Source organism: Thalassophryne amazonica, chromosome 8 (assembly GCF_902500255.1).
Source record: "Thalassophryne amazonica chromosome 8, fThaAma1.1, whole genome shotgun sequence".
In the NCBI taxonomy this organism is placed as follows: domain Eukaryota; kingdom Metazoa; phylum Chordata; class Actinopteri; order Batrachoidiformes; family Batrachoididae; genus Thalassophryne; species Thalassophryne amazonica.
In genome coordinates, this window is record NC_047110.1 from 29132117 (window position 1) to 29159157 (window position 27041).

Sequence of the window (27041 nt, forward strand, 5' to 3'; positions counted from 1 at the left end):
GTCATCAGATTTGATGTAGGTTCAAATGTTATGGCGCTAGATCCAGAAGAAAACCGCCATTACCGAAAAATAATTTTTATACAATAACGTTTGAACTAATAAAGACATAAAAGTGATTCCAAGTTCTAGTAGTATGTTTTCATGGTCAAGGATGTCAAATATAAAGGAAAGAAAAGTGTATGTATCATAGTTTTGGTTGTAACACTGAATTGTTGAATAGATCACTGTGCCAAGGAGGGAATCTCTTTAGAGTCAGTGACCCTATGGCCTTCTTTAGAGAAGTGTTTCATAAATGTTAAAAAAATTCATATATTTGCAGTTTAGTTGAATAATAAATTGAATTTTGTCTCTTATTTGTTTTTGTCTATAAGCACATGCGATATCGGTATCAGTGCTCAGATGACAGTAGCTTCTGGAAAAGGTGCAAGTTGCAATAAATTGTGATGCCAAGCGCTAAGGATACATGCTATCCAGTCACAGCAGATGAAACTTTTTTTACTACTGAGCAAACATCATTGTTAGACTTTTTTAGGTTCAGTGATTCCATGGCGTGTAGATGTTATGGCGTCAGTGACCCCATGGCTTTGGCGGAGGTTTGCACTCTCTGAGTGCTTCTAGTTAAATTTGTTTTTATGATTAATCAAATAATCCTTGAATTTACAACCCCAATTCCAGTGAAGTTGGGACGTTGTGTGAAATGTAAATAAAAACAATACAATGATTTGCAAATCCTCTTCAACCTATATTCAACAAGACAGAGTGCCCTGTGAGAGCCCATTTGATCCTTCTCGTGGCAAGTGTCGGACAAATTCCAGGAGACACACATGAACGTCCAACACCGCTCGCTAGACACTTAGAAAATGTGGTGCCATTCACGCTGTCAGCACAAAAATAGTGAGCAGGCGATCATTTTCAAGCTGGCATTGAAATTTCTCTAAGTGCCCACATGAGTGTGGCGTTGCAACACACATGTGGCCTGCGTGTGTATCGCATGTGTCGCATCCCCGCCGCTCCCCCCCCACCCCCGCAATACATGTGGCGTGCGTGTGTTTCACGCCCCCCGCTCCCCCCAACAGATGTGGCATGTGGGTGGGCACACATCCATAAAATGCTGATATGTATGTACAGACATGATCATATGGGGGCTGGACAGCCACATCTGAGTGCACACAGCATGGCAAGGCGCCTATGAGCTGATCACAGCACACTGACAGCTGGAAATAACGGCCCAGTGCACACGACGTGTAACATTACAAACACAGAGTCTATCGCCAGGACAGGTATATAAATAATTACAACAACAACTACATACACAGTTACATGCCAAATTACTAAAATGAATGACACTTTGGTCTGGTCGCTGAATGGGCAAGGGGGCGTGGCCCCAAACCGCAGCTGTTGAGATTTCTGCTCCTGAACATCACAACTGGGGAACACGTACTGTGTTTTGAAGGACATGACCTTACAACTGTCTCCGTGAGGCGTGTGTCTTTGCCTTCTGTCCTCACTTGGAAATGCATAAAGCATCTTTTGCCTTTGCGCCGGCTGCAGTGGCCGCACAAAGTGCACCTCAGCAGGCTGCTCCATGTGAAATGGGCTGTCAGATCATGTAAACACACAGCAGGCGATCGGAATGTCACACGGGCCAGCCTGACGCGTGCCCTATGAGGGTGGCACTGCAGGACGATGACAAGCCAACAGTGCAACAGATATGCCACTTTCAGTCACGTATCACCAAAAATACTGCGTAACAAACGGCGTTTTGTCAATTATTACGACACTTTTTTGCCGTAATTAAAAACGCCGAAAACTTCCTCTTCATCTACATCGTCTAATTTCTCTGTTTTTTTTAAATACTTTTATTTCCTTGTTGATTTTGAGCATTTTAGCTCCTGTTTTAAGATGATTGTAGCGCAGTGGTAAAGTGTCCACCTGTTAATCAGAGCTTTTGTAATTTTCAGGTTTGAATCCCACGAGTGGCATGTATTTTTTATTTAGCCAGGGTTATTTAACCGCAGGGTTTTTTATTGGGTTCCCTTTTATTCATTATTTATATCAACCCAGTGATTTTCATTAATTATACACCAATATCTGTCAGTGTCCAGTGATTGTAGTAGTTATGTATATATCCGGCTGGACATAATAAGACATAATGAGAGCGCACTGCTTCATGCATGTCATTTCATGACTCTACGTCTGTGACGATGGGTCATATACAGAGGCACAGAGGGATAATACTTGTATTGTCCGCGTGATAAGAGTGATAAAATATTGGACATTGTGGTGTTTTTTATGGTGTGTAGTTTTTATTTTTTTGTTTCTCTACAGCAGTGGCACAATATGGTTCCACATGTTCCAGCTGGTTTTTATTTTTTTTATCTCCACAGCAGTGGTGCCATGTTGTTCCACATGCTCCAGCTGCTCGCACTGTGTTTGTGCACGTGCACAAGCGTGCACCAAACCGTCGCAGCAGGATCGTTCATGCCTGCCCGACCGTGCGTCCCTCCCTACGTCGGCTCAATATTTTCAGGGTTCGCTCATTCGGCTATTTCGTTGTGATTCGCCCTGATTCCTACTTACTCGTGCGATGTGTGATAGGGCCCTAACGTAATACAGTAGTTGACATTAAACATGTCTTTGTACCAGTTTGTCTTTGGTATACAGCTTTTTTGTCACAATGAGTTCATATCAAATAAAGCAGAAAAGCAAATCCTCATATTGACATTTTTCTCGATAAACAGATTAATTATTTGAATACCGAAAGGGGTGGTTATTATTTTTCTGTCAATTGCTTCAAGAAGTATTTGTGTCCGTAGTGATAGGCAAAAAAGCTAATTGAGGCGTTGACAAAAACTCCATTTTGGAGCTGTTGAAAGGATTGTAAGTGAGGACATTATAAACGTTATTAAACCAAACATCAGAATGAATTGACTCCACTTGAAACACTGTAGGTTCATGAGTGAATATCACATCCTCACATCGGTCCACGCTATCTATCAGTGGACAGACACAGTGTGGGAGGGACACTGGTGTCAAAATTAGTGTGCAGCTCGTCTCTGTAGACCATGTCTTGTTTTCAGGTCTGTTTTTAACAGCTTCGGTTACCCTGCTGTGTTCACATGTAATTAGATTAAACTGGCAGATCTGGGGCCGCGCTGTGAGCATGCTGTGTCCTCGTCTGCATCTTTTAACACATTCTGAGAGCTGATATATTAGTCGTACTTAAAGGTGTATCGGTTGCTACAAGGTCGTGCTACCTGTTCATGATTTTTCATGAACTTGACACAAATTTACTTTGTATTGAAAGTACCTTTATTTGAGTGGTACATCGCAAACTTAAAGCTCGTTTAATTATATTGTTTAATTGTAGCATTTATGTTTGTCATTCAGTTGAATGGGAATGAAGCTGTGAATAATGATGCAACAGGTGGATGCACTGTGCACAGTTTCTCAAGTCACAGAAGTTTCAAACTCATCTCATGGGATTCTTAGGGGCTTCCCTTTTTGCACGGTGACTCAATTTTTTGAGAACTGCCTTTGAGAACTGCCTTCTCTAGACAGATTACTGTACAGTACCATTCATTCATTCATTTTCTATACCCACTTATTCACATTAAGAATCACATAGGTCACTTGGCGAGAGGCAGGGAACACGCTGGACAGGCCACCAGTAAGTCGTAGATTACAGTACCACACTGTATTTCTTAATGATTGATGTGAATGGCGGCCAACATACGCTTGGATGTGTCTGTCCACTGACTATTCTAAACTGGCCACAAAAGTTTGTATTAAAGTGCATATCGTTGTTCAGACACTATTTATTTATTTTAAATTCTGTATCAGGTGATAAATAATTTCTTCCGAGTCTTTAACTTGTGCAGGTCCTGATATAACTGATGAAATAAGCGTGAGTGCATCTGAATAATTAAAAATTTAATCCAGATTCAGAGTGTGATCAGATTTTGGCAATGACTTTTGCCTAATTCGAAATTACATCAAACCAGGTTAAACATGATCAACAAAAAATATTTCTTGTCTGTGTGTGAAACTGAAAGAGTACTGCTCTGGGTCTTACTGCACTGCAATGTGTATTTGAAGATTATAATTATCAAAGTTTACTGTATGGTGAAAATACTAAGTGGTAAGCTTTGATGTCATCAGATCAAGCTGTACTAGAAGAAAAAGTTGCAGTTCTGTAACTGGATGCTTGAGGCTGGCTGCAAAAGTGAACAACTTCCCTTTGAACTCCATGTTAAAATGTCCAACATTAGAGCAGAAATAAGCATGTTTGCAGCCTAATGACAACTGTACAGGGTGATTTTTTTCTAACTTGTTAGTTTAAGATGTTTTAAGCAATAATGTTCTGTATAATTGGTGGCATGGTCTCACTGGGTGACACAGATAGTGCCCAGTGTCTCCGCCTCTGACTGTGTCACTCACTCAGGGCCCGCACAGTGTGGCTGCTAGCTGTTGTGGAGGGGTGTGTCTGTTGTTTGGAGTGTTGTATTACAAACCCCTGGAATGTGGTGGTGCTTGTTGTGTGGTGAAACATGCTAACAGATAATCAAAAACGTCCCTCCTGCAGTATTTGCACTGAGTGAAACTCTTGCATTTAGTGTTGTATGCTAACAGCATTAGCACTTTAGCAGCTATTGGTAGCCTGATCCTGTTAGGTGTGTTTAATGTCCACACCGAACAAAACACTTAGGTGCAAGCCACACAGCCCCCCAAAATTTGATTTACTAAACACCTGAACCGAGGTTAGCCTTAGGTGGCTTGGACTTGAAGAGAGAAGTGTGTTCAGGCTTCTTTCTGAGCCACTCACTTGCTGCCCCTTTAGGCCGTGGCTATTCGCACGGCGGCCGTGTCCATAACTCTCATTTAATGCAGTATGTTTGTTTATACAAGTAGTTCCACATTTTACCACCAGAGTCTTGCCGTGCGAATAGCCAAATGAGAGTTATGGACACGGCGGCCGTCTGAATAGCCACTTCCGCCCCTTTATGCATTAATGAGTTCATCGTGACGTAGCCACATTCAGGACTGCCGGTGCTACCAACATGGCGACATCCAGATATGATCTTTATATTGGCTGTTCCGGGCCACTATAGAAGGGCGACATCACACAGGTTTTGTGCAGTATACAGTATATTGTGTAAATTGTGATAGCTCAAAGAAAGTGCAACAATTTCCCATTTTGACAACGCACCTGCATGTCACTTTATTTCTCTATTTTTCTTTTCTCCCCTTAAACAGTCAGTGTTTTGTCACATGCCTGACATGAACAGACATTAAAAGGGCTGAGAGGCTTTGATATGCACTTCACACATGCCAATGTGTGACCAGAACAGGAATACACATCAGAACGGGGTGTGATGGTCTAGTGGTTAAGCATTGGGCTTCAGACCAGAGGATCCTTGGTTCAAGACCCAGCCAGCCTGGAAAATCACTAAGGGCCCTTGAGAAAGGTCATTAATCCCCTCGTTGCTCCCACTGTGTTGTGAGCACCTTGTAAGGCAGCACCCTGACGTCGGTGTATGAGTGTGTCTGTGTGAATGGGTGAATGTGAGGCATCATTGTAAATAGCTTTGAGCGTCTGATTCAGATGGAAAAGCGCTATATAAATGCAGTGCATTTAACAGGAATACACATCAACAAAGCGGCAATCCTGGCTGGGACACATCAAAGAGGCCGAAACACTCTGAGAATAGGAATCAGCTTTATATGGCTGAGAAATCAGTTTTGTTTTATTTTGTTGCAAAGTTCTTTCCTTGAACCGAATATGTATGGCAGAGATACACATTGCAGACAGCTTTATATGGATAGAATATACATTACTCACCCAAGCAGAGGCTGAGACAGAAAACAGCTTTATATGCATAGAATGCACATTATCGAGATAGGAAAACTCAGTATGCATGCCTCGGTATGGTGAATTATGTCCACTACGTGCATTACATGTTGAATGTCCACTACAATACACAGTCTGAAAAATACACAAATTCCCAATTCTAAACATGAACATTTCCTTTCAAATCATTTGCCAAAATCGCTCCGAGTGGTGAACTCAAGGTAACATCATGGAAATGAAGATTCCAGACAGAATTCAAATTATGACCTTTTCAGGCAGGAGACTGAATATGACTAAATTCCCCAGGTTTATTGCTTAATATCTAACAGCCAATGGCACCAAAAATAAAACACAGTATGCCAATATTTTGATAATACTTAATTCATTTTGAATAATTAACTCATTTGCTGTTTCATGTCACCAATGATATGCAGGTTAGCAGTTATCCTTATATTTAGTTTGTTGAGTTACTTTAGGCTTCTGAAAATGGAGGGAGGATGTACAAAAAAACTGCTGCAATTAAAGCTGAAAGTCTGCACAGCCAACCTGGTCTCACGGCAAGTCATAATTCAGAAGCATGAAATATACATTCATCTGTTGGTTCGTGATATTGTGACGAAAAGCGCCTCATTTTGTCACGGCAGCACAAATTCATTCTAATTCATTCTGTGATGGCTGCATGAAATTAAAAGTGAAGCGGATGGGGGGGGGGGGGGGTTGTTATGGTTAGGGTGGGGGGAAAGAGTAAGATTAGGTTATGGTTAAGGTTAGGGTCGGGTGTAGGAGTAGGGTTAGGAATAGTGAGTTAAAAAAAAACCCGCCACGAAAATTTGACTTATTTTGTCATGGGAGCACGAAAAAAAAAAAAAGTGAGACTGGGCTGGCACAGCACAGACATATTGTGTCATTTTAACTCCGCTGTGGTGGTGTACAGAGGCAAAGAGACAAAGATTGTGTAGCTGTCCAAATTACGTGCCTGACTGAAACTTGTTTGAAAATAGTGAGTCCTCACACTTCAAACCACCTGCATGTGACTGGAAATGACAGGATGCCCAGACTTGACAAAGCTCAGCCGCACCACGTGTGCTTTGTGTGAATGAGGTGGACTGAATAACTATTTTAAGAAAAGATGAAATAGTCCTGTCAGGCTGTTTGCTTTCTCAAAGGTCCATCAAAGTGTCCGGATCTCCAAAAGGAGACAGTCGAGGATTTGAAAAGACAATGGAGGGTGGGGGTGGGGGGAGCTTGAGTTTCACTGATATGAAACATTTTCCCAGAATGCATTATGTACACAATGGACCAAAATTAGATGTTTTAATATTAGATAGTATTTGTGCGGTATTTCCACAAACACATTCTTCCGGATAAAACAATGAGGGATGAAATTAATTTAAAAACAGCGTTTCCATGGTGGAAGTTTTGATGCTGTCATCAATGACTCACGCCATGCACTGCTATATTTACAGTTTCAGCATTTGATACCTTACTTTTGATAATAAGAACAGAAAGTTCAACGTAGATGGGGGATTTTTAGGTCAGAGTTGTTGATGCAATGTGACAGAAAAAAGTAAAACTTTAAAGTGTGATTTCCGGAAGAAAAAAAATGGGGTGGCGGGTGGCCATGTAGTAAAGATGGTGTGGTTTCTGAGTAATTTCCGTGGTGTAAGCTCCTGAAACTCATTCAGTGGTGTACTCAACGTGTACTTCCACATTACATGAACATATGTGCAGGAAGAGATGGGATGTGTTTTTGCAGAACTTGTTGTCATACACATCTAACCACCAACTGTTTCCCCAGAACAATGAACATCAGGTTCTGTTTCTACCATTACGTGCCAGGCAGTCCTTCTACTCATATGTTGGGAGTAATTTATTAACATTACAATGCAGTTTGACCATATTCCAAGTTTACATTTCACTGAATTTTGTGTATGAAAAATGCACCACATGTCACCATTTCAAGTTAGAAATTTAAAAATGTTGCTGCCTCCTTCAAACCCTCCCCTGCCTATGTCACTTCACTCCTTCACTTCTGAGGATTCACTTATTTTAAAATGTCTTAATGACAGGACTAATGTTTTTTTAATTAGTTTTGGCACCACACTGCATTTGTTAAGCTATCTTTCAAATCTACAACACTGGGGTCAATTCTGCCTTGTCACTGAGCTTTTAACTTCAAGTTTTTCCTTCGTAACTGTGGTCTGAAGCAGAAACTCTTAGCTAGGAACTTCTCGTCCATATTAGAAGGACGAGGTGTCTCAGCAGGGTATGTGAGTTTGTGTACAGCACTTAGTGCAAAGAGACATCAAAACAGATGTTGGTCTGTACTCACTGTGGCTTGCTGCTGTCTGTGTAATAAATGGTGTTTCTTCGTAGTTATCTGATGTTATACGATTCCTGCTCTGTTTGGCAGGAGCGTACTTGCTGCCCTATCTCATCCTGTTGGTATTGATTGGCATCCCACTGTTCTTCCTGGAGCTTGCTGTTGGACAACGGATCCGGCGCGGCAGCATCGGGGTGTGGAACTACATTAGCCCTCGGCTGGGGGGCATTGGCATCACCAGCTGTGTGGTGAGTCTGACGCTGAGGCCTGCACTGGCTGAAAATAAATAAAGTGCACAGAAAGGTGACAGTTTGTCAGCAACACAGCTGGAAACATGTAAATAAAGGTTCTGTTACAGGAGGGTATGAAATAAGAGTAAAATATCAACGCAAGCCAATTAAAAGTTAGAATGTTTTGTATTCAATTACAGCCCCAATTCCAGTGAAGTTGGGACATTGTGTAAAATGTAAATAAAAACAGAATACAGTGATGTGAAAATCCTCTTCAACCTATATTCAATTGAATACACCACAAAGACAAGATATTCAATGTTCAAACTGATAAACTTTTTTTGAAATGGATGCCTGCTACACGTTTCAAAATTTGGGACGGGGCAACAAAATGCTGGGAAAGTTGATGAATGCTCAAAGAACACCTGTTTGGAAACAGGTGAGTGTCATGATTGGTTATAAAAGGAGCATCCCCAAAAGGCTCAGCCATTCACAAGCAAAAATGGGGCAAGGATCACCACTTTGTGAACAACTGCATGAAAAAATAGTCCAACAGTTTAAGAACAATGTTTTTGAACGTTCAATTGCATGGAATTTAGGGATTCCATCATCTACAGTCCATAATGTAATCAGAAGATTCAGAGAATCTCTAGAGCTTTCTACACGTAAGCAGAAAGGCCGAAAACCAACATTGTGAATGTCCGTGACCTTCGATCCCTCAGGCGGCACTGCATTAAAAACCGACATCATTGTGTAAAGGATCTTACTGCGTGGGCTCAGGAACACTTCAGAAAACCATTGTCAGTTAACACAGTTTGTCACTACATCTACAAGTGCAAGTTAAAACTCTACCATGCAAAGCGAAAGCCATACATCAACAACATCCAGAAACACTGCCGCCTTCTCTAGGCCCGAGCTCATTTGAAATGGACAGACGCAAAATGGAAAAGTGTGCCGTGGTCTGATGAGTCCACATTTCAGATTGTTTTTGGAAATCAGGGACATTGTGTCCTCCAGACAAAAGAGGAAGAAGACCATCCAGATTGTTACAAGTGCAAAGTTCAAAAGCCAGCATCTGTGATGGTATGGGGGTGTGTTAGTGATCATGGCGTTGGCAGCTTACCACATCTGTGATGGCACCATCAATGCTGAAAGGTACATCCAGGTTATGGAGCACACATGCTGCCATCCAAGCAATGTCTTTTTCAAGGATGTCCCTGCTTATTTCAGCAAGACAATGCCAAGCCACATTCTGCACGTGTTACAACAGCGTGGCTTCATAGTCTGGCCTGCCTGCAGTCCAGACCTGTCGCCCATTGAAAATGTGTGGTGCTTTATGAAGCGCAAAATACAACAACAGAGACTCCAGACTTTTGAACAACTGAAGTCATACATCAAGCAAGAATGGGAAAGAATTCCACCTACAAAGCTTCAACAATTAGTGTCCTCAGTTCCCAAACGCTTATTGAGTGTTGTCAGAAGGAAAGGTGATGTACCACAGTGGTAAACATACCACTGTCCCAGCTTTTTTGAAATGTGTTGCAGGCATCCATTTCAAAATTAGCAAATATTTGCACAAAAGCAATAAAGATTATCAGTTTGAACATTAAATATCTTGTCTTTGGGGTGTATTCTTTTGAATACAGGTCGAAGAGGATTTGCAAATCATTGTATTCTGTTTTTATTTACATTTTACACAACGTCCCAACTTCATTGGAATTGGGGTTGTACAAGTGATTTGATTTAATTGTTTAAAAATGTCTCACAGTGATTCAGAGTCAAGTGCACTTTCCTCATCACCATCATTAGACCAAATTCATAAAAATAAAAAATACATTAGCATACAATTGTCATGGAAGCAGAAAAACAATGTAGGTCAAATGCTGTCCAAATATGCCTTTGAGCCAGAATGTTACTCCATGACCTGCGAAGGACAAACACATTGATTTACTTGGTTTTTACTAATCACTTACAAAATTATCAGACAAGGGAAGACAATGGCCCGTCTCTCCCTGCCAACAGCAGGTGGTCCTCAAAATCTAACTTTGTCGCTGTCCATATGTGTGCACAAAACTGTGACTACATTTCAAGAACTTGTTTAAATTTTACAGAGATGATTAGGTTTAGTTTTTTGTGTCTCATCTCGATTGTCTTGCTCGTAGGTGTGTTTTTTCGTGGCTCTGTACTATAATGTCATCATCGGCTGGAGTCTCTTCTACTTCTCCCAGTCCTTCCAGCACCCTCTACCTTGGCATGAGTGCCCACTTGTCAAGAACAAAACCAGTACATGTAAGACATGCTCATGTATATGTAATATGAGCTCATCATCAGCGTTTCACTTGCACCACTGCTGGAAGGTTTTTGTCCTCTTTGTTCTGTAAAGTAGCAAAACAGCAGAGGTCAGCAGGGACAGTAACATCAACTGTTTTATCTGTAGATGTTGTGCCCGAATGTGAGAAGAGCTCAGCCACGACCTACTACTGGTACCGTGAGGCTCTGAACATCTCTAACAGCATCTCTGAGAGTGGAGGACTGAACTGGAAGATGGCTGTGTGCCTCCTGGCTGCATGGGCCTTGGTTTGTCTCGCAATGATAAAAGGAATCCAGTCATCAGGGAAGGTTAGTACGACCTAGCCATAGGTTGTGGTATGCAAGTCATTTGCACATACAGACTGAAACTAACAACCCACTTTCATAGCTACTCTCTGTTCCACCAGTGCCATTTGTAGGCATGGAGCCATTACCAGCTTCACAGTATAACAACGTGTGAAAATGCTGCATTTCCAAAACTGCAAAGATTTCCTCTATAAACAAACCTGATGTCAGTGAACTTGGCATAACCAAAAACCTGTGGGTCATGCTCAAAAGACTGTGGGAACATTTGGGTTATCAAAAACAAATAGACTACCATAGCAGAGAAGTGGAAAGTCATGTAACATGCAAAGTGTGCTTTTAAAAAGTGACTGTAAGAGAAAGAAAGAAAACACCAGCCATGTCTCTGCAGAATTCAGACAAATCCATCCATCCATGATCTGAACCCACTCATGCCAGGTAAGGGTCACAGGAGGCTGAATCCCATCCCAGTGATCTTTGGATGAGAGGTGGGGTTCACTCTGGATAGGCCACTGGTCTATTGCAGGGCCCACACGTATAGACAAACACATTCACACCGTCACTCGCACCTACAGTCAATTTAGTCACCAGTTCACCTAACCTGCATGTCTTAAGGTGCTTGTAAACATGCTGTAAACTGTTGTGAACTGCGCATGAACTGTGCCCGGCTGTGTGTCAGTGCACAAAGAAAATTTTGAAATGTTCAAAACTTCTTGCACGCAATAATTTTGTGAACTAATTGTGAACGTTGCGCAACCTATTCCAAAACACTGCATAACAATGCATGTCATTGTGCGCAGCACATCTGAACAATTATGACGAGATGTTACATCTATAAAAAACATAATTTTACAGATACATTATGTAACTCATCAGAAGGAAAGAAAACACAACTGTTTTACCAATCCATTACAATATAGATATTATAAACAATTACCTTAGAGACGATTCCAAAAACGTTCTCTGCCGCACGACGCACATGAGACAGGCTGCAGCTGTAGATAATTTCTGTGTGATTCTGGGAGCGATGAGAAATGGTTACATCAGCCAAGTTTTGAGAGCAAATGTATCATCGGCTACGAAATGATTATTATTGTATATTAATTTTTTTATAGCGTGGCGTCAAGCGGGACAAAACTGGGTTGCACTGGCATGACGAATTGCGCGGCAGTGCGGGGATCAAATTTGTACAAATGTCAAGGTGGTTTTAGGAAGTGCGAGAAAATTGGAGCACCCATAGGGAACCCACACAAACACGAGGAGAACATGCAAACGCCACACAGAAAGGTCCCAGGTGGGAAGCAGACCTTGGATCTTGTCACTGTGAAGCAGCAGAGCTAACCACTAAGCCATCGTGCTGCCATAGAGGTAAAATAAATATAGGAAGCTGCTGTATCAGTGAGATATTACTCTGGAAGCCAGAGGGTGAGCATGACAGCAATATTTGCTTCTCTGTGTACACAGTAAATCAAAAAGTAGATGAGTTTTTTTTTTTTACATTTCCATTCTAATGACAACAAACACAAAACAAAAAGGGAAGAGTATCAAAAGTATTTTTCCATCCATTTCAAAAAGAAGAAGAAAGGGGAAAAAGAAAAAGCTAGTTAACATCTGACCTTATGGGCTTGAAGAGTTTTGATTTTTTATTTTTTTTAAATTGCGCAGAGATGGTGCTTACAGTACATTGGTCTATTAGGACCATTGTAGGTTTAAAAAAAATTAGAAGCCGGGGAAGGAGGCATCGTGAGAAAAAAAACTCAGTCATAAATTTACACACACACAAAAACCCTCAGATATTTTCTGAGATCAAAAAGTCAGTCTGTGAGCGGAAAAAAATCTCTGCGTCATCACGAATTTATAAGGGGAAAAACATAAAATAGTGAGTCATTTCTTGTCTCATGGAACCATAGCACTTCACCTTGCAGGTGGATTGCACACCACGTACACGTGCACAGTGCTATACCTTGAACATGGCTGCAGATTAATATTGCCATATTAATTATTATGCTGTCTGAATGAGAAGGGGTTTCTTTTTCTGCATTCTTCAAAGAGAGGGCATCAGCATGGCAACAGTAAGATAAGATGCAAGTACAATCAATGAAAATAATAAAAACCAAAGAAACAAAAACAAAATAAAATAATAAGACCATTAAACAAAGAGCAACACAATAGCTGTTTGAACAAAAGTATCTTCAGCTGCTTTGTATCAAACATTTATGCACATCTTTTTGGGTTTTGGGTATGATAGGATAATTTATTTTCCTTATTTATTTTTCAACTTTATTGGTTAAAGCCACTGCCATGGTAATTAAACCTTTGCTGTAGTTCCTGTTAGTTTCATTTTTACCTCCGCCAAAGAGGTTATGTTTTCGGTTGCGTCCCCTTGTTTGTTGCTTGGTTGGATTGTTAGCAGGATTACTAAAAAATCCTCAACGGATTTTAATGAAATTTTTACCAGGGGTGTACATTGGCCTAACTTAGAAGTCATTCAATTTTGGTAATGATCCGGAACACGATCCAGATCCAGTCATTTTTTTAAGGATTCTTTATCATTGCAGGATAGGGCCAATTTCAACATTTTTGCATCTAACTTCATGAAGACGGGTCACAAAGGCTGAACAAAAATTAAGTTACGACACAACAATAATTTAGCATTTGTTTCTCCTCATTGAATAAACTTATTAGAAAAAAAAAAACAAAAAAAACGTGTAGTTCATGCAGTTTTTCTTTATAAATATATTTGCTGAAGATCTAAGAGTTTAACCCTCTGGGGCCGACGCCGTCATACATGATAGCTGAGACCAAGCTTTGCTAAATTATAAATAACTTTTTATTAATTGTATGAGATAGAAACTTCCTGTTTCGAGCCACCGTTCTCCATGTTTGTACTCCACATAGAAGCTGTGTGATCACGTGAGCAATGTGAGTGTCCAATCGGAATTGGTTCACCTTCACATGGTTTTCCAAAATCCAATCATAGGGCAGATTCACCTCACATGACACACCAAATATTATAGTTTGCTATGTGTTTTGAATAAATGTGTGTGGAAAATTATTTTCCACTTTACTTTTTCCTTTCTTATTTACCTCTGCCGAAGAGGTTATATTTTCAGTCGCCTCCGTTGGTTGGTTGGTTGGTTTGTTAGCAGGATTACTCAAATAGTTCTCAATGGATTTCAGTGAAATTTTTACCAGAGGTGTATTTTGGTCTGACTTAGAGGTGATTGGGTGATGATCCGGAAGACAATCTGGATCCAGGATTTTTTATTTTTCATGTATTTTATGTATTTACTAGGCATGTGAATCATACAACAACTCATGATTCAAATCGATTCCGATTGGGGTGACGATTCGATTCAGAATCGATTTTTGATTCAAAGAGCTCTGAGAAATAGTTATATTACTTAAAAAATGTTTATATTTAAGAAAATGCAGCTTTACAAGGTTAATCAAGTGTTCTAAATGTAAATTTACTTATCTGCTTTGCTCGTTCAGAGTTGGCTGGCAGTTTAGCAAAGCGCTGGTCAGTCGTTGGCAGATACCGCTGCTCCCCTCTTTTAGTTCCGGGTGATGGCGTAGCATGTGGGCTTGCGGATTTGAAGTGTTTCCAAAGTACTTGACTTTCATTTTGCAGATTTTGCACACTGCATAAGTCATGTCAAGCTCCTTCTTACGCAGCAAATAATAAAATCCAAAATGTGCCCAAACATTTGCCTTTAGCAAAGACGGTGCTGGCTGAATTAGCTCTTCGTCTGCCATGCTAAACTTCAGCTCACGAATGTTTGAAGCATGCCAGACCCTCCCCTTGCGGGAACGCTGTAGTACGGAAACCGTTGCCTGACAAACAGTACACGCAGCGAGTAAGCAAGAAAATGTTTTAAAAAATGCTTTTTAAAAATCGATTCTTGAACATTTTGGGTCGATTCAGAATCGTAATAAATAAGAATCGTGATTCGGATGTGAATCGATTTTTTCCGGCACCCCTAGTATTTACTGTACTCAGCATTTGTCATAACACGTGTGCATGGACGCAGAATATGTCTTGTTGTATTTCATATAAGCCTGTATTATTCAATTCACTGATTTTTGTATCTGTTATGCTCTCTGCTAAATATACAGGAATAAATTGAAATTGTGTCTTCCATCATTTATGTTTATTTATTACATTAATTGTATATGAAAACGTGCGTTATGTTATGATATTTAGTTAATGACATCAGATAGGTCATTTTGCCATTGGGGGGAACGCTTTGGCATCATTGACCCTATGGCCTTGGCGGAGGTTTGCGCTCTCCAGGTGCTTCTAGTTTGATATGTGTTCAACATGTGGGACTTTAACTACCCATCAGAATTCTATGGTTAGTTCTACTGCACTGCTGAACTTCGATTGGTGACATACGTTGCATCATTCCAGATGGTACTGCTTCCCCGAAAGCTGTTTGAAACAGAAACCAAAATGAGAATTGGACTCATTGCTGATGCTTGTTTGATTACAACTGGTTGAACTTGTGCTTCGAGTTGTTCTTGCTGTTGTAATGAAAAGTTACAGTAAGTGTACTCGAATTTACGGTTTGCATTGCAGTCCAGTGATCATCATCATCAGTAACCAGAGTCATTTTTAGTTTTATAGATTTAATACCAATTTCAAAGTCTGTTAACACATACGTGAACCTTGCTGAAAGTTACCTGTGGAGTGCATGTACCCATTTTTTGAATTACAGTGTGCAACTCAAAAAATTTTTAAGGTACTTTAGTGCTTTACTATGTTTTCTCCTTTATTTGGGCAGCTCAGTTCTATTGTCAGTGTGCTATTTGCTGTTCTTTTCATAGGCATATCCTCCTAGTTCCTCTCACCACTCCCGCTCATTGTTACCAAAACACGTGACATTACTACTTTATTATGTCTAAACATGAAATTGTTTATTGTTTATTTATTTGGATCCCCATTTGCTGCAGCAGAGTGACAGCTAATCTTCCTGGAGTCTACACAAGATAACAAATACGATATACAGTGGTCCCTTGTTTATCGCGGGAGTTACGCTCTAAAAATAACCCGCGATAAGCGAAATCCGCGAAGTAGTCAGCGCTGTTTTTTGCAATTATTATAGATGTTTTAAGGCTGTAAAACCCCTCACTACACACTTTATACACTTTTCTCAAACAGGCATTAACATTTTCTCACTTTTCTCTCCTGTGTAAACACTCTCTTTTTTCTTCTGGGCGAGAAGATTATAAACAGACACACGCAGAACTCTTCCTTCGCTCACTGCCTCCGGAGGTACGGACGCGGGACCCGCAAAGACTCCAAGTCCTCTCTCGGTGGCCACGGAGCTCTCCGGCTACAGTCAACATCCGCATCAAAACAGCGAGCGTAGTCTCTGGACCTGTTGCCAGGTTTGGCGCAGCTCCGCACAGCAGACAGGAGGGCGGTGTGAGTGGCCCGCTGCTGCGTTTACCGAGCCCGCAGACTCAGTAAGCGCATCGGAGGCAGTGAGATCAATCGCAGTGATGCCGACCGGTGCTGCAACCAGCCCGCCTGATAAGGACACAGAACACAATGCGCTGTTAAAAAAAAAAGCATGCAAAATTGCACTAAAAAAAATCTGCAAAACTGCGAGGCCACGAAAGGTGAACTATGTTATAGCAAGGGACCACTGTACCAAAATCAAAAATGCATTCAAAAATACAAAAAATAAAAAGGAAAAAAAAAATAAAACCAATCAAATTAATCATCACATCTGGTCAGTCCATACAGACAAAAAGACTTGTTTATAAATGATCAAAATTAAACCCAGATTGCTCGCTATGTCAACAGATGCCGCTTTAGAAGTTCCTTAAAAGAACATTCATTTGAAGTGAGTTTAATGCATTCCGGTAATAAATTTCATCATCATGTGTATTCATTATAAATCATGAAATCAGCTGCTGTGAAATGCTTGAGGATAGGCAGATAAGTCAGTCTTACAACTGACTGAAAATCATATAATTCTGTTTTTGGAAGAGTTTATACTTTGGTCGGCAGAATAAATACAGATGAAAGAAACTGTAGAGAAACACAAAGATGACATTGACACCTCTTCTGCTGTAAAAGTCCTTGCAGCTTGCACTAGATAATTACTCAAACATGATTTGTGTACCCTGGAAAAGGGGTCACACAGAAACTAAAGGCCATTTCTTGCCAAGTATGTTAGAAAATCCTCTTTTCCAGGCTTTGGTGAAGGCAGAATGAATCATTTAAAGTCACTGCTGCCTGACCACTACAGTGTGACTTTGACAAATTTTTCTAATGATACACTCTTTCATATAACAATGAGAGCTCATGTGATGTTTTGATGGATTTGTCCCTCATCTTTCATTAGCTTAGTGCAGTAAATCTGACAGTAAGCATGACTAGAATCCTTCCGGATTCTAGTCACGGGGTAAAAATTGCTTGTGAACTCAACCTTCGTATTTCTTATCCAAGGTGATTTTTTAAATCATTCTACATTTTCTCTTACCTTAAAACAAGCATTAGCTAGTGTATATCCAAACTTACAGTCACACTTTCACTAATGTGGGGAAAAAATTCTTTGTTTTGTTTCCCCTGTTAGCAGGGTCACATAAAAAGTTGTTCCAAATCCTGGTGAAAATAGTGGTTGCCATAAGAGAATGTCCTTGTAACATTTAGAAGACTAGCACAGTCCCTGTAGGAAGTTTGTATTCCTATAGAAAATTGGGAGCTTAAGTAGATTTTTCATGGACGGTCAGATGAGGTTGTGTTTGAAGGTGGGATATGCAAAGAGGTTTACTTACTCTTGCATAGTTTTAACCAGTGGTGTGCTGTGGGGTTTCAGTTAGGGCCTTCAGCTATAAAGGCCCCTTCACAGTTTGGACGATGTTTGGACAAATACGGCAAAACACTTTGAATTTGCGCACCAGGAAACATGGTGCAGGCGTTGTGCATGCCTGCCTGTCGGTGCAATGTTACGGTTTGTGCACGCAGCAGTGTCTGTTGTGTTCCATGGGACGAGCTGCACCACATCGCGCTGCTGATGTGGAGGAAAATTAAATAAAAACCAGCTGTGTAATTAGTGAATATCACTGGGTTGATATAAATAATACATAAAGGGGGACGCAATACAGAACCCCTGCGGGTAAACAACCCTGGTAATCTAATCAACAAGTAGACAAACGTATTTTCTAAAAAAAGAAAACCAGAGACATTCATCACGAAATGCCCCGCGTGCAGTATTATTTTCCATACAAAGTGCAAGGTCACTGGCCTTCAAGCCCATGCAAAGTACTCCTCCAAGGCATGTACCCACCAAATATGAAGTTTTTGCGAGCAATAGGTGCCGAGCTACATTGCGGCGAATGAATTGCGGCCGGACAGACGAACTGACGGACGGATGGACAACCCGGATGCTATATGCCCCGCCTCGCGGCTCAAGTGCCACGTGGGGCATGGAAAAGCGTTGTGATAACTGACCAAACAGCATTTGCTACGTTGTATTTCTGCTGATATGTGACTGAAAGCAGCATATTTGTTGTACTGTTGGCCTGTCATATGGTCCTGCGGCACCCCGCTCATTGTCCTGTCAGACAGACGTGATGTTCAGATCTCCTGTTGCATGTCCACATAAACTGACCCGCCAGTCCAGCTGGACCTGTCAGTGTGCGCACTCTCCATCCCGTCGGAGTAAAGCAAGTGCAACACACGTGTCAACACACGGTGCGCGTTCTGCAGCTCTGATGTCCAGGACCACAGTTGTCAGCAACTGCCACGCCCCTGTCCGTTCAGAGCACAGACCAAAGTGTCACTCTCTGATCAGATGTGATGCGCCTTGCCAGCAGGGGGGCGTGTTGGGAGGAGCGCGCAACACACACATGTTGTGGGGGATCTGACGGCACGCCACATCTCGGCAACTCCACAGTCGTGGGGAACGTAGACGAATTTCACAGCGAGTACGACAGTAGATGTCGTGCCAACAGTCCAACTGGCCACACATTGAAAACCCTGAAAATGTTTAATAAACCTGAGCTTCTGGCATGTTTACATAAAACAAACACAATAGCAATGTCTATAAACCCAGAGAATATATTCACGAGAGTTTTAGGCACAATATACAAAGCGTTTAATGCTGTTGTCCGTGTGCAGTGGTTAAAGTGCACCCTGATCAGAGCATCTCAATGCATTTCTCCTGTTGTGAAACTTTACTCATAATGCACTGCAGCATGTGTGGTCCAAACACTAAAACCTTCAAAATTAATGCATTATTTTAAATAAATAAATCTAAATATCTTCACTTTATAAACCCAGACGTGATGTTAATTTAAATAACTTGCCTGGAATTAGTTTGGTTAAAATTTTAACCATAAGTTAAAACTGTATGCCTGTTGATGTCTTATGTGATATGCCGGCAATTCATTATGGTGCAAAGAGAAATTGTCTTTATTTTTCCTCCTCCTCTGTCACTAGGTCTCTTTTGCTGAGAGAAAGCTAATCTGACACAGAAGCGCTGGCTTGTTGCGTCATTAGCACCTAGTGTACTGAAATCAATACTGAAAGTTATCGGTTTAGCTTTTATCTGTAACTTGTGCTATATTTTTTAAGGGTTTATTGGTTTAGCTTTATAAAAGATAACTTTTCAGTTAGCAGGTTAACTGTTTTTGAAGCTAACTTTTTGGGTAGCTGTGCCCACCACTGAACAATACCAGTATAAGCAACTTAGTTGGAGATTATACAAATAAACCACAAACTAAATAGTTTATTGAGACGTTTTACACTTTTCTTTTTTCATTTTCCAGGGCTAGCAGAGAAGGCCCTGCTGGCCCTGACGGCCCACCACTAATTCTAACAGACAAAGTGTACGTTAGTTAAGACATGGTTGACATTGAGATACAAAGAGACAAGCAGATACAGTTATTTTAAGAAAAAGGTTGACATTCTTCCAACATGGTCAGACATATATACACACATAGAGATATAGAAATGAAAAAACACAGTTAGTGTACATGAAGCACAAACATATGGATGTGAATACAATAGTTATTGATCATGTGAGTCAGAGACATTTACGAGGTCTATTAGAAAAGTATCTGACCTTATTATTTTTTTAAAAAACGATATGGATTTGAATCACGTGTGATTGCGTCAGACAAGCTTGAACCCTCCGCCGAGCGGCTGCACTGTGACGCACGGTGGAGCCGCTTCTCTTTCCATGACAAAAACTCCTGTAACAGTGAAATGTGCCATTCATTTTTAAACTGGATGCTGTCTTGATCCGGTATGTCATCTGACTAGCACAGGAATTGTGAAAAGACGTGGACATCAGCATTTTTTCGGCACATTGAGACAGACGTGCGGAGGAGTTCCACGCGTCGCGGTGGAGCTGCATGGCGCAAAGCAACTCCGTGATGAAGCCTTCCAGGACATGTTGGGGCAGGTCCAGCTCATGCACAATCACAGTCGGATAATCACATGACTGAAAAGCAACCGACAGCCGTCTGAAATCCACCTGAAAGCCGTCCTGTGAGACCAACATCGAGGTGGTTTTGTCCCGCGTAATGAACGGCTCCGTGGCGCGTCCCTCCGCTTTTCTTTCCATGAAAAAAACTCCTGTAACGGTGGAATGTACCGAAAAAGTGCTGATGTCCACATCTTCTGCCTTTTTGTGAAAATCAGACGAGGTCCCGGATCAACAAAGCCTTCACGTTGGAAATGATCTGGTTGTTTCAGCGGGGTGTGAGCCTGTCGATGGGGGCTGTCCACATATAGACAAACAAACACATTCACACCCCGCACGCACACCTACGGACAATCTTAAAGTTTCCAATACAGCTAACCTGCATGTCTTTGGATGTGGGAGGAAGCCGGAGCAACCACACAAACATGGGGAGAACACACAAACTCCACACAGAAAGGCAAGGTGGGAATCGTACCCATGACCTTCTTGCTGTGAGGCAGTGTGCTAACCACTAAGCCACCGTAGCGCAATTCATACACAGGAAATTCAAAGCAAAACATACATAACTAGAAGCACTCAGAGAGTGCAAACCTCTGCCAAGGCCATGGTGTCACTGACGCCATAACATCTACACGCTGTGGAATCACTGAACCTAAAAAGTCTACCAATGATGTTTTCTCAGTAGTAAAAAAAAGTTTTATCTGCTGTGACTGCATAGCATGTATCCTTAGTGCTTGGCATCACAGTTTATTGCAACTTGCACCTTTCCCAGAAGCTACTGTCATCTAAGCACTGATATTGATATTGCACGTGCTTATAGACAAAAACAAATAAGAGACAAAATTCAATTTATTAGTCAACTAAACTGCAAATATATTCATTTTTTAACATTTATGAAACACTTCTCTAAACAAGGCCATAGGGTCACTGACCCTAAAGAGATTCCCTCCTTGGCACAGTGATCTATTTCTTTTTGTCTCTTTCTCTAAAATTGTATATAATAATCATTAGATTATTAATATATAAACAAAAATAAATTTAAGAAATACTACAATTTGAAAACAAATGCACCCGAACGTGATGACAGCTGCAACTGCTTAATGCTAACTTTTAACATTGAAAATGCCATAGACATGCTAACGTGTTAGCATCGTGATCCGGGTCACCACTAAAATTTAATCACTTGTTCCTCTTGTCATTTCCAACCACTCCACAAAATTTCAACAAAAATAAATTTAAGAAATATTACAATTTGAAAACAAATGCACCCGAACGTGATGACAGCTGCAACTGCTTAATGCTAAGTTTTAACATTGAAAATGCCATAGACATGCTAACGCGTTAGCATTGTGATCCGGATCGTGATCCGGATCACCACTAAAATGTAATCACTTGTTCCTCTTGTCATTTCCAACCACTACTCCACAAAATTTCATCAAAATCCGTCAAAACTTTTGGAGTTATCCTGCTGACAGCCAGACAAACAACAAACGTGACCGAAAACATAACCTCCTTGGCGGAGGTAATTAAAATGACAATAGAAGAGCATTAAAAGGCAATTACAACCCCAATTCCAATGAAGCTGGGACGTTGTGTAAAATGTAAATTAAAAACAGAATACAATGATTTGTAATTGAATACGCCACAAAGACAAGATATTTAATATTCAAACTGATAAACGTTGTTGTTGTTGTTGTTGTGCAATATTTGCTAATTTGAAATGGATGCCTGCAACACATTTCAAAAAAGTTGGGACGGGGGAACAAAAGACTGGGAAAGTTGATGAATGGTCAAAAAACATCTAATTGGAAACAGGTGAGTGTCATGATTGGGTATAAAAGGAGCATCCCCAAAAGGCTCAGCCATTCACAAGCAAAGATGGGGTGAGGATCACCACTTTGTGAACAACTCTGTGAAAAAATAGTCCAACAGTTTAAGAACAGTGTTTCTCAATGTTCAGTTGCAAGGAATTTAGGGATGCCGTCATCTACAGTCCATAATATAATCAGAAGATTCTGAGAATCTGGAGAACTTTCTACATGTAGGCGGCAAGGCCAAAAGCCAACATTGAATGCCTGTGACGTTCGATCCTTTAGGCTTCACCGTATTAAAAACCGACATCATTGTGTAAAGGATCTTACCGCATGGGCTCAGGAACACTTCAGAAAACCATTGTCTGTTAACACAGTTCGTCGCTACATCCTAAAGTGCAAGTTAAAACTCTACCATGCAAAGCGAAAGACATACATCAACAACATTCAGAAACGCCGCCGCCTTCTCTGGGCCTGAGCTCATTTGAAATGGACAAACGCAAAGTGGAAAAGTGTGCTGTGGTCTGATGAGTCCACATTTCAAATTGTTTTTGGAAATCATGGATGTTGTGTCCTCCGGACAAAAGAGGAAAAGCACCATTATGAAGTGCAAAATACGACAATGGAGACCCCGGACTGTTGAACAACTGAAGTTGTACATCAAGCAAGAATGGGAAAGAATTCCACCTGCAAAGCTTCAACAATTAGTGTCCTCAGTTCCCAAACACTTATTGGGCCTCATGTATCAATGTTGCGCACTTGTGGCATAAATTTACGGCGTAAACTTGAAATACACCAAAGTCGCCGTGACATGTATCAAGCAGTGCGCACCTGCCCATTTCTGGCATACGCCTGACGTGATCTTGATAAATGCAGCGGGTGGAAACGATCGTAATTATAATAAACACGCCCATAAATATTCAGACTCTGCTTCAGACACACCCTCATTTTACGACATGGAAGCCGGAAAGACGGCAATGAAAAAGAACTCCACCAATCACGACGCGTGCCAATACAGCGTCAAAAGCGGCCGTCGTATCAATTGTTTTGTAGTATATAATCAATAAAGTGTTACAGTGGTCCCTCATTAATCGCTGGAGTTATGTTCTCAAAAATAGCCAGTAATACGCGAAACCGCGACGTAGTCAGCGTTATTTTTTACAATTATTATAGACGTTTCAAAGCTGTAAAACCCCTCACTACACACTTTATACACTTTTCTCAATCAGGCATGAACATTTTCTCACTTTTCTCTCATGTGTAAACACTCTCAAAGTTCAAACCTTAGTAGGAAAATAATACCAAACTGTTTTCAGGCCCAAACATTTGTTTGAGAAATAAAAATAGAACGTTTTCCTATAAATAATTATGATGGCATTTAGAACTAACAAATTAATTTTAACGATCAACGAACGAGGTTGGACACATAAGAAATTATTAGTAGTGACTGACCAGTATTTCACAGATCGGACCTCTGCGTCCTGACGCTGTGCCTTTTCCCACTCACATCTCGCTGCAGCAGGTGTTTGTTTCCATGTGACAAACACTGTTATGAGTAGTTATTGGCGCTCTTTTCTCTTCTGGGCAACAAGATTCTTATAAACAGATACGCAGAACACTGTAAAAAAAAGGCATGCAAAATTGGACTAAATACTCCGCAAGACTCCTAGGCCACGACAGGTGAACAGCGTTATAGCGAGGGACCACTGTATTCTCTTTTCACATGTCAATATTCTTGACATGTGGATATTTGCTCGCTCAATTAATAGACAACGCCTAATCTGTCAGATTTCTTTATTTTTTAAATTTATTTCTGTATTTATTTTATTGTGACAACCGAATGGAGACGACAAAACCTGGCTGCAGTACGGGCGAATTAGGGGAATGACGAAACTACAGTTGTTATTATCAATTTCATAGTCTAAAACGATCACACCACATGAAGTTAAGCTCAGCGCTGCTCTGGCTCCAGGCTCAAAGTCTGGAGAAAAAGGCGAGCAGTGCTTTCTTTGCAGTCTGCGCTGTGGCCACGGATCATGCTCCATAACAATCCCGCAAAGGCGGGATTTGTATTGATTATTATGTAGTATAATCAGGAAAGTGTTATTTATGTAACATATGCATTGATTTGTGTAATGGCACTGTTTATCATGTTGATCATCTTCATTTTATGTGGATTCCAGCGCTGGTTCATTTTGGTGTATAATTTACCGCCACCCTCTCGACCTGGTGTATATTTTCAGCGCAGCGTACGCCAACGACCCACATTGATAAATGCCAAGTAGCGCAGCCATTTTGGCGTACACCCCGTATACACTCAAATATCGCCGTACGCAACGTTGATACATGAGGCCCATTGAGTGTTGTTAGAAGGAAAGGTGATGTAACACAGGTGGTAAACAGCTTTTTGAAACATGTTGCAAGGCATCCATTTCAACATGAGCAATATTTTGCAAAAAAAAACAATAAATCTATCAGTTTGAACATTAAATATATTGTCTTTGTGGTGTATTCAATTGATTATAGGTTGAAGAGGATTTGTAAATCATTGTATTCTGTTTTATTTACATTTTTCTCAATGTCCCAACTTCAGTGTAATTGTACAACAGACAAATAACATGTTGAAATAAAAACTTATAAAAGTCCATTCAGACAGTGATTGGCAGATGTTGGAAATCTCAGATTGCTCTTTTTATTATTATTTTTTCATACTCCACCTGTATCCACATGTTCATGAAAATGTAATATCCTGTTGAAAAATAAACAAACAGCAAACCTAACACCTTTGTATGATGTAGCAACTTCATGTCAAGTTTAGGTCTCCTCTGTGCAGAAGGTATCTGACAGCGGTGCAGTGGGGCTCTGAGTTGCTTGCGACTGCGTGGGAAAGCTGAATGTGTCGACGTGCTTTTGATCCGCACACATTGTCCTGAGCTCAGGTCTGATCCCAGCAGCTGTCTGCTCTTTACTTTTCTCTGTTTCACACAACACACAGACAAAACAAGATGGATGCTTTCTCTAGTGTGTGCTTTAAGATTTGCAGCATCATACACACTTTGATTTTCAACACTGCTGCATCCTGTTGCTTTGGAACTTTAGTCATTGTGATCATCATGACAGTTTTTCTCAAATCACTGAACGAAAAGCTTTTTAGTTACAAAGAAGTAAGCAGTCATTTTCAGGAACATCTGCGCCGCCAAAGCTGGTGGTTGGCTTTACAGTGAGCCAGATGGTCATCCGCCAAACACCTGATGTGTGTGTGTGGCCTTTTCAGTTGGCAAAAGTACGGCTGGCCTGACGGGGGCAGTTTCAAGAATCTTTGAAGCATCATCAGTACCATGTGGCACAAAAGAATATTAATGACCACAATCTGTGTTTCTCTGTGATTTGTGTGTGGCTATGGGAGGGATCAGACCACTTTGGTTACCATGGCTATACCCGCGCTTTTAGCTTGGTTTATTGTTGAGAAAGGGGGCTGGCAGGCACTGGAGGGCAGAGCCATTTCACACTGTATAATTCACATTAATAAAACACAGCTTTCAGTAATCCCTCAGAGCATTGATACTAAGAACATCAAAACTGACACGCCTTTCTGTGTCCATGGGAAAACTTTTTTTTAATCAGTGTGTGGGTGGAAGAAAAAAAGTTATTGTAGCTCTTAGAACATGATCTTTCCAAGAAGTACATGATGTCTGTCAATATCTTCTTCCTGCTTGTAACAGAAGCAGTAAAAGGAGCAAATATCCAGTTATCACTGACAGAAGGTAGACAGGCAGTAGTCTGTTGGCTTTGTGTCAACCAAGGCCACTGCTGTGTTCTAAAACAAGAGCCCAGAGCCAGTGTTGCAGACCAAACGGTCCCCCCTAAAAATTGGTCCACCCTGCCTTCACTGCGCATGCGTCATCAGCCGCAATTCACTGATTATCACTTTGTTTCTGCTTAAAACTGCACTCCAGTCATCATCTATCTCAGCGACAGATATCTGAAGCTTTTGTACAACAATCATTTCCACATAAATTCAGCATTATTTCATCATAAAAGACGGAGGAAGTGATCAGAGCGCCGCAGCTACACGAGCTGCTAGCTGATACGTTCACTGCGCGTCGCTCATTTCAAAGCGTCACCAAGTATTGCCCGGTTTCTGCTTAAAACAGCCTAGTTTCTGCTTAAAACTGACTTTGGAATGATTTAAGAGGTTTTACCTTGTCATCTGGTGGTTAATAATCTCATAAATCCATTTGATCACTTTGGGTGAAGAGACTGTCTCAAAGCTCCAAAATGACGCATGCGCAGTGGAGGCAGGGCAGACCAATTCTTAGGGGCGGACTGTCCGGCTGCGACACCAGGAGGGTAAATCCAGCCTGACAGTGATGCTACAAAAAAGCCTCTTCATCTTATCTTTGTCTTTAAAGACCTGTCACCGTGCACGGCTGCTGCAGGCTGTCAATGTATGTGAACGTACTCAGATTCTGTGATGAGAAGCCAGCAGTTCTCCTTTAAGTGATTGATTTCAGTGCATGTTCCGTTCGTAAAAACAATGAATTTCCTTAAATATTTACATCAAGCAAGAATTAAATGCAGGGGACGTTCACCACAGATAACTTTGTTGTTGTTTTTATACAAAGTCGTAAAACAGCAGAAGATCCACAAAGGTTATGTTAACATTACAGCTCTTTCTAGATAATTCTGATATTTCAGTAACATCCAGATGTTTCATTATGATGATTCACATCAGGGTTTATTTGTGGCCTTTATTAGATCCAGATT

At 40.9% G+C, this 27041-nt stretch overlaps 1 protein-coding gene across 1 annotated transcript in view; it reads left to right on the forward strand.

The window, feature by feature from the left end:
* slc6a15 (solute carrier family 6 member 15) overlaps positions 1–27041 on the forward strand; it is a 73660-nt gene that overhangs the window by 13456 nt on the left and 33163 nt on the right. The window contains 3 exon segments of the mRNA XM_034175910.1: positions 8265–8422; positions 10567–10693; positions 10842–11023. Of these exon segments, the coding sequence (XP_034031801.1) occupies positions 8265–8422; positions 10567–10693; positions 10842–11023 (467 nt within the window).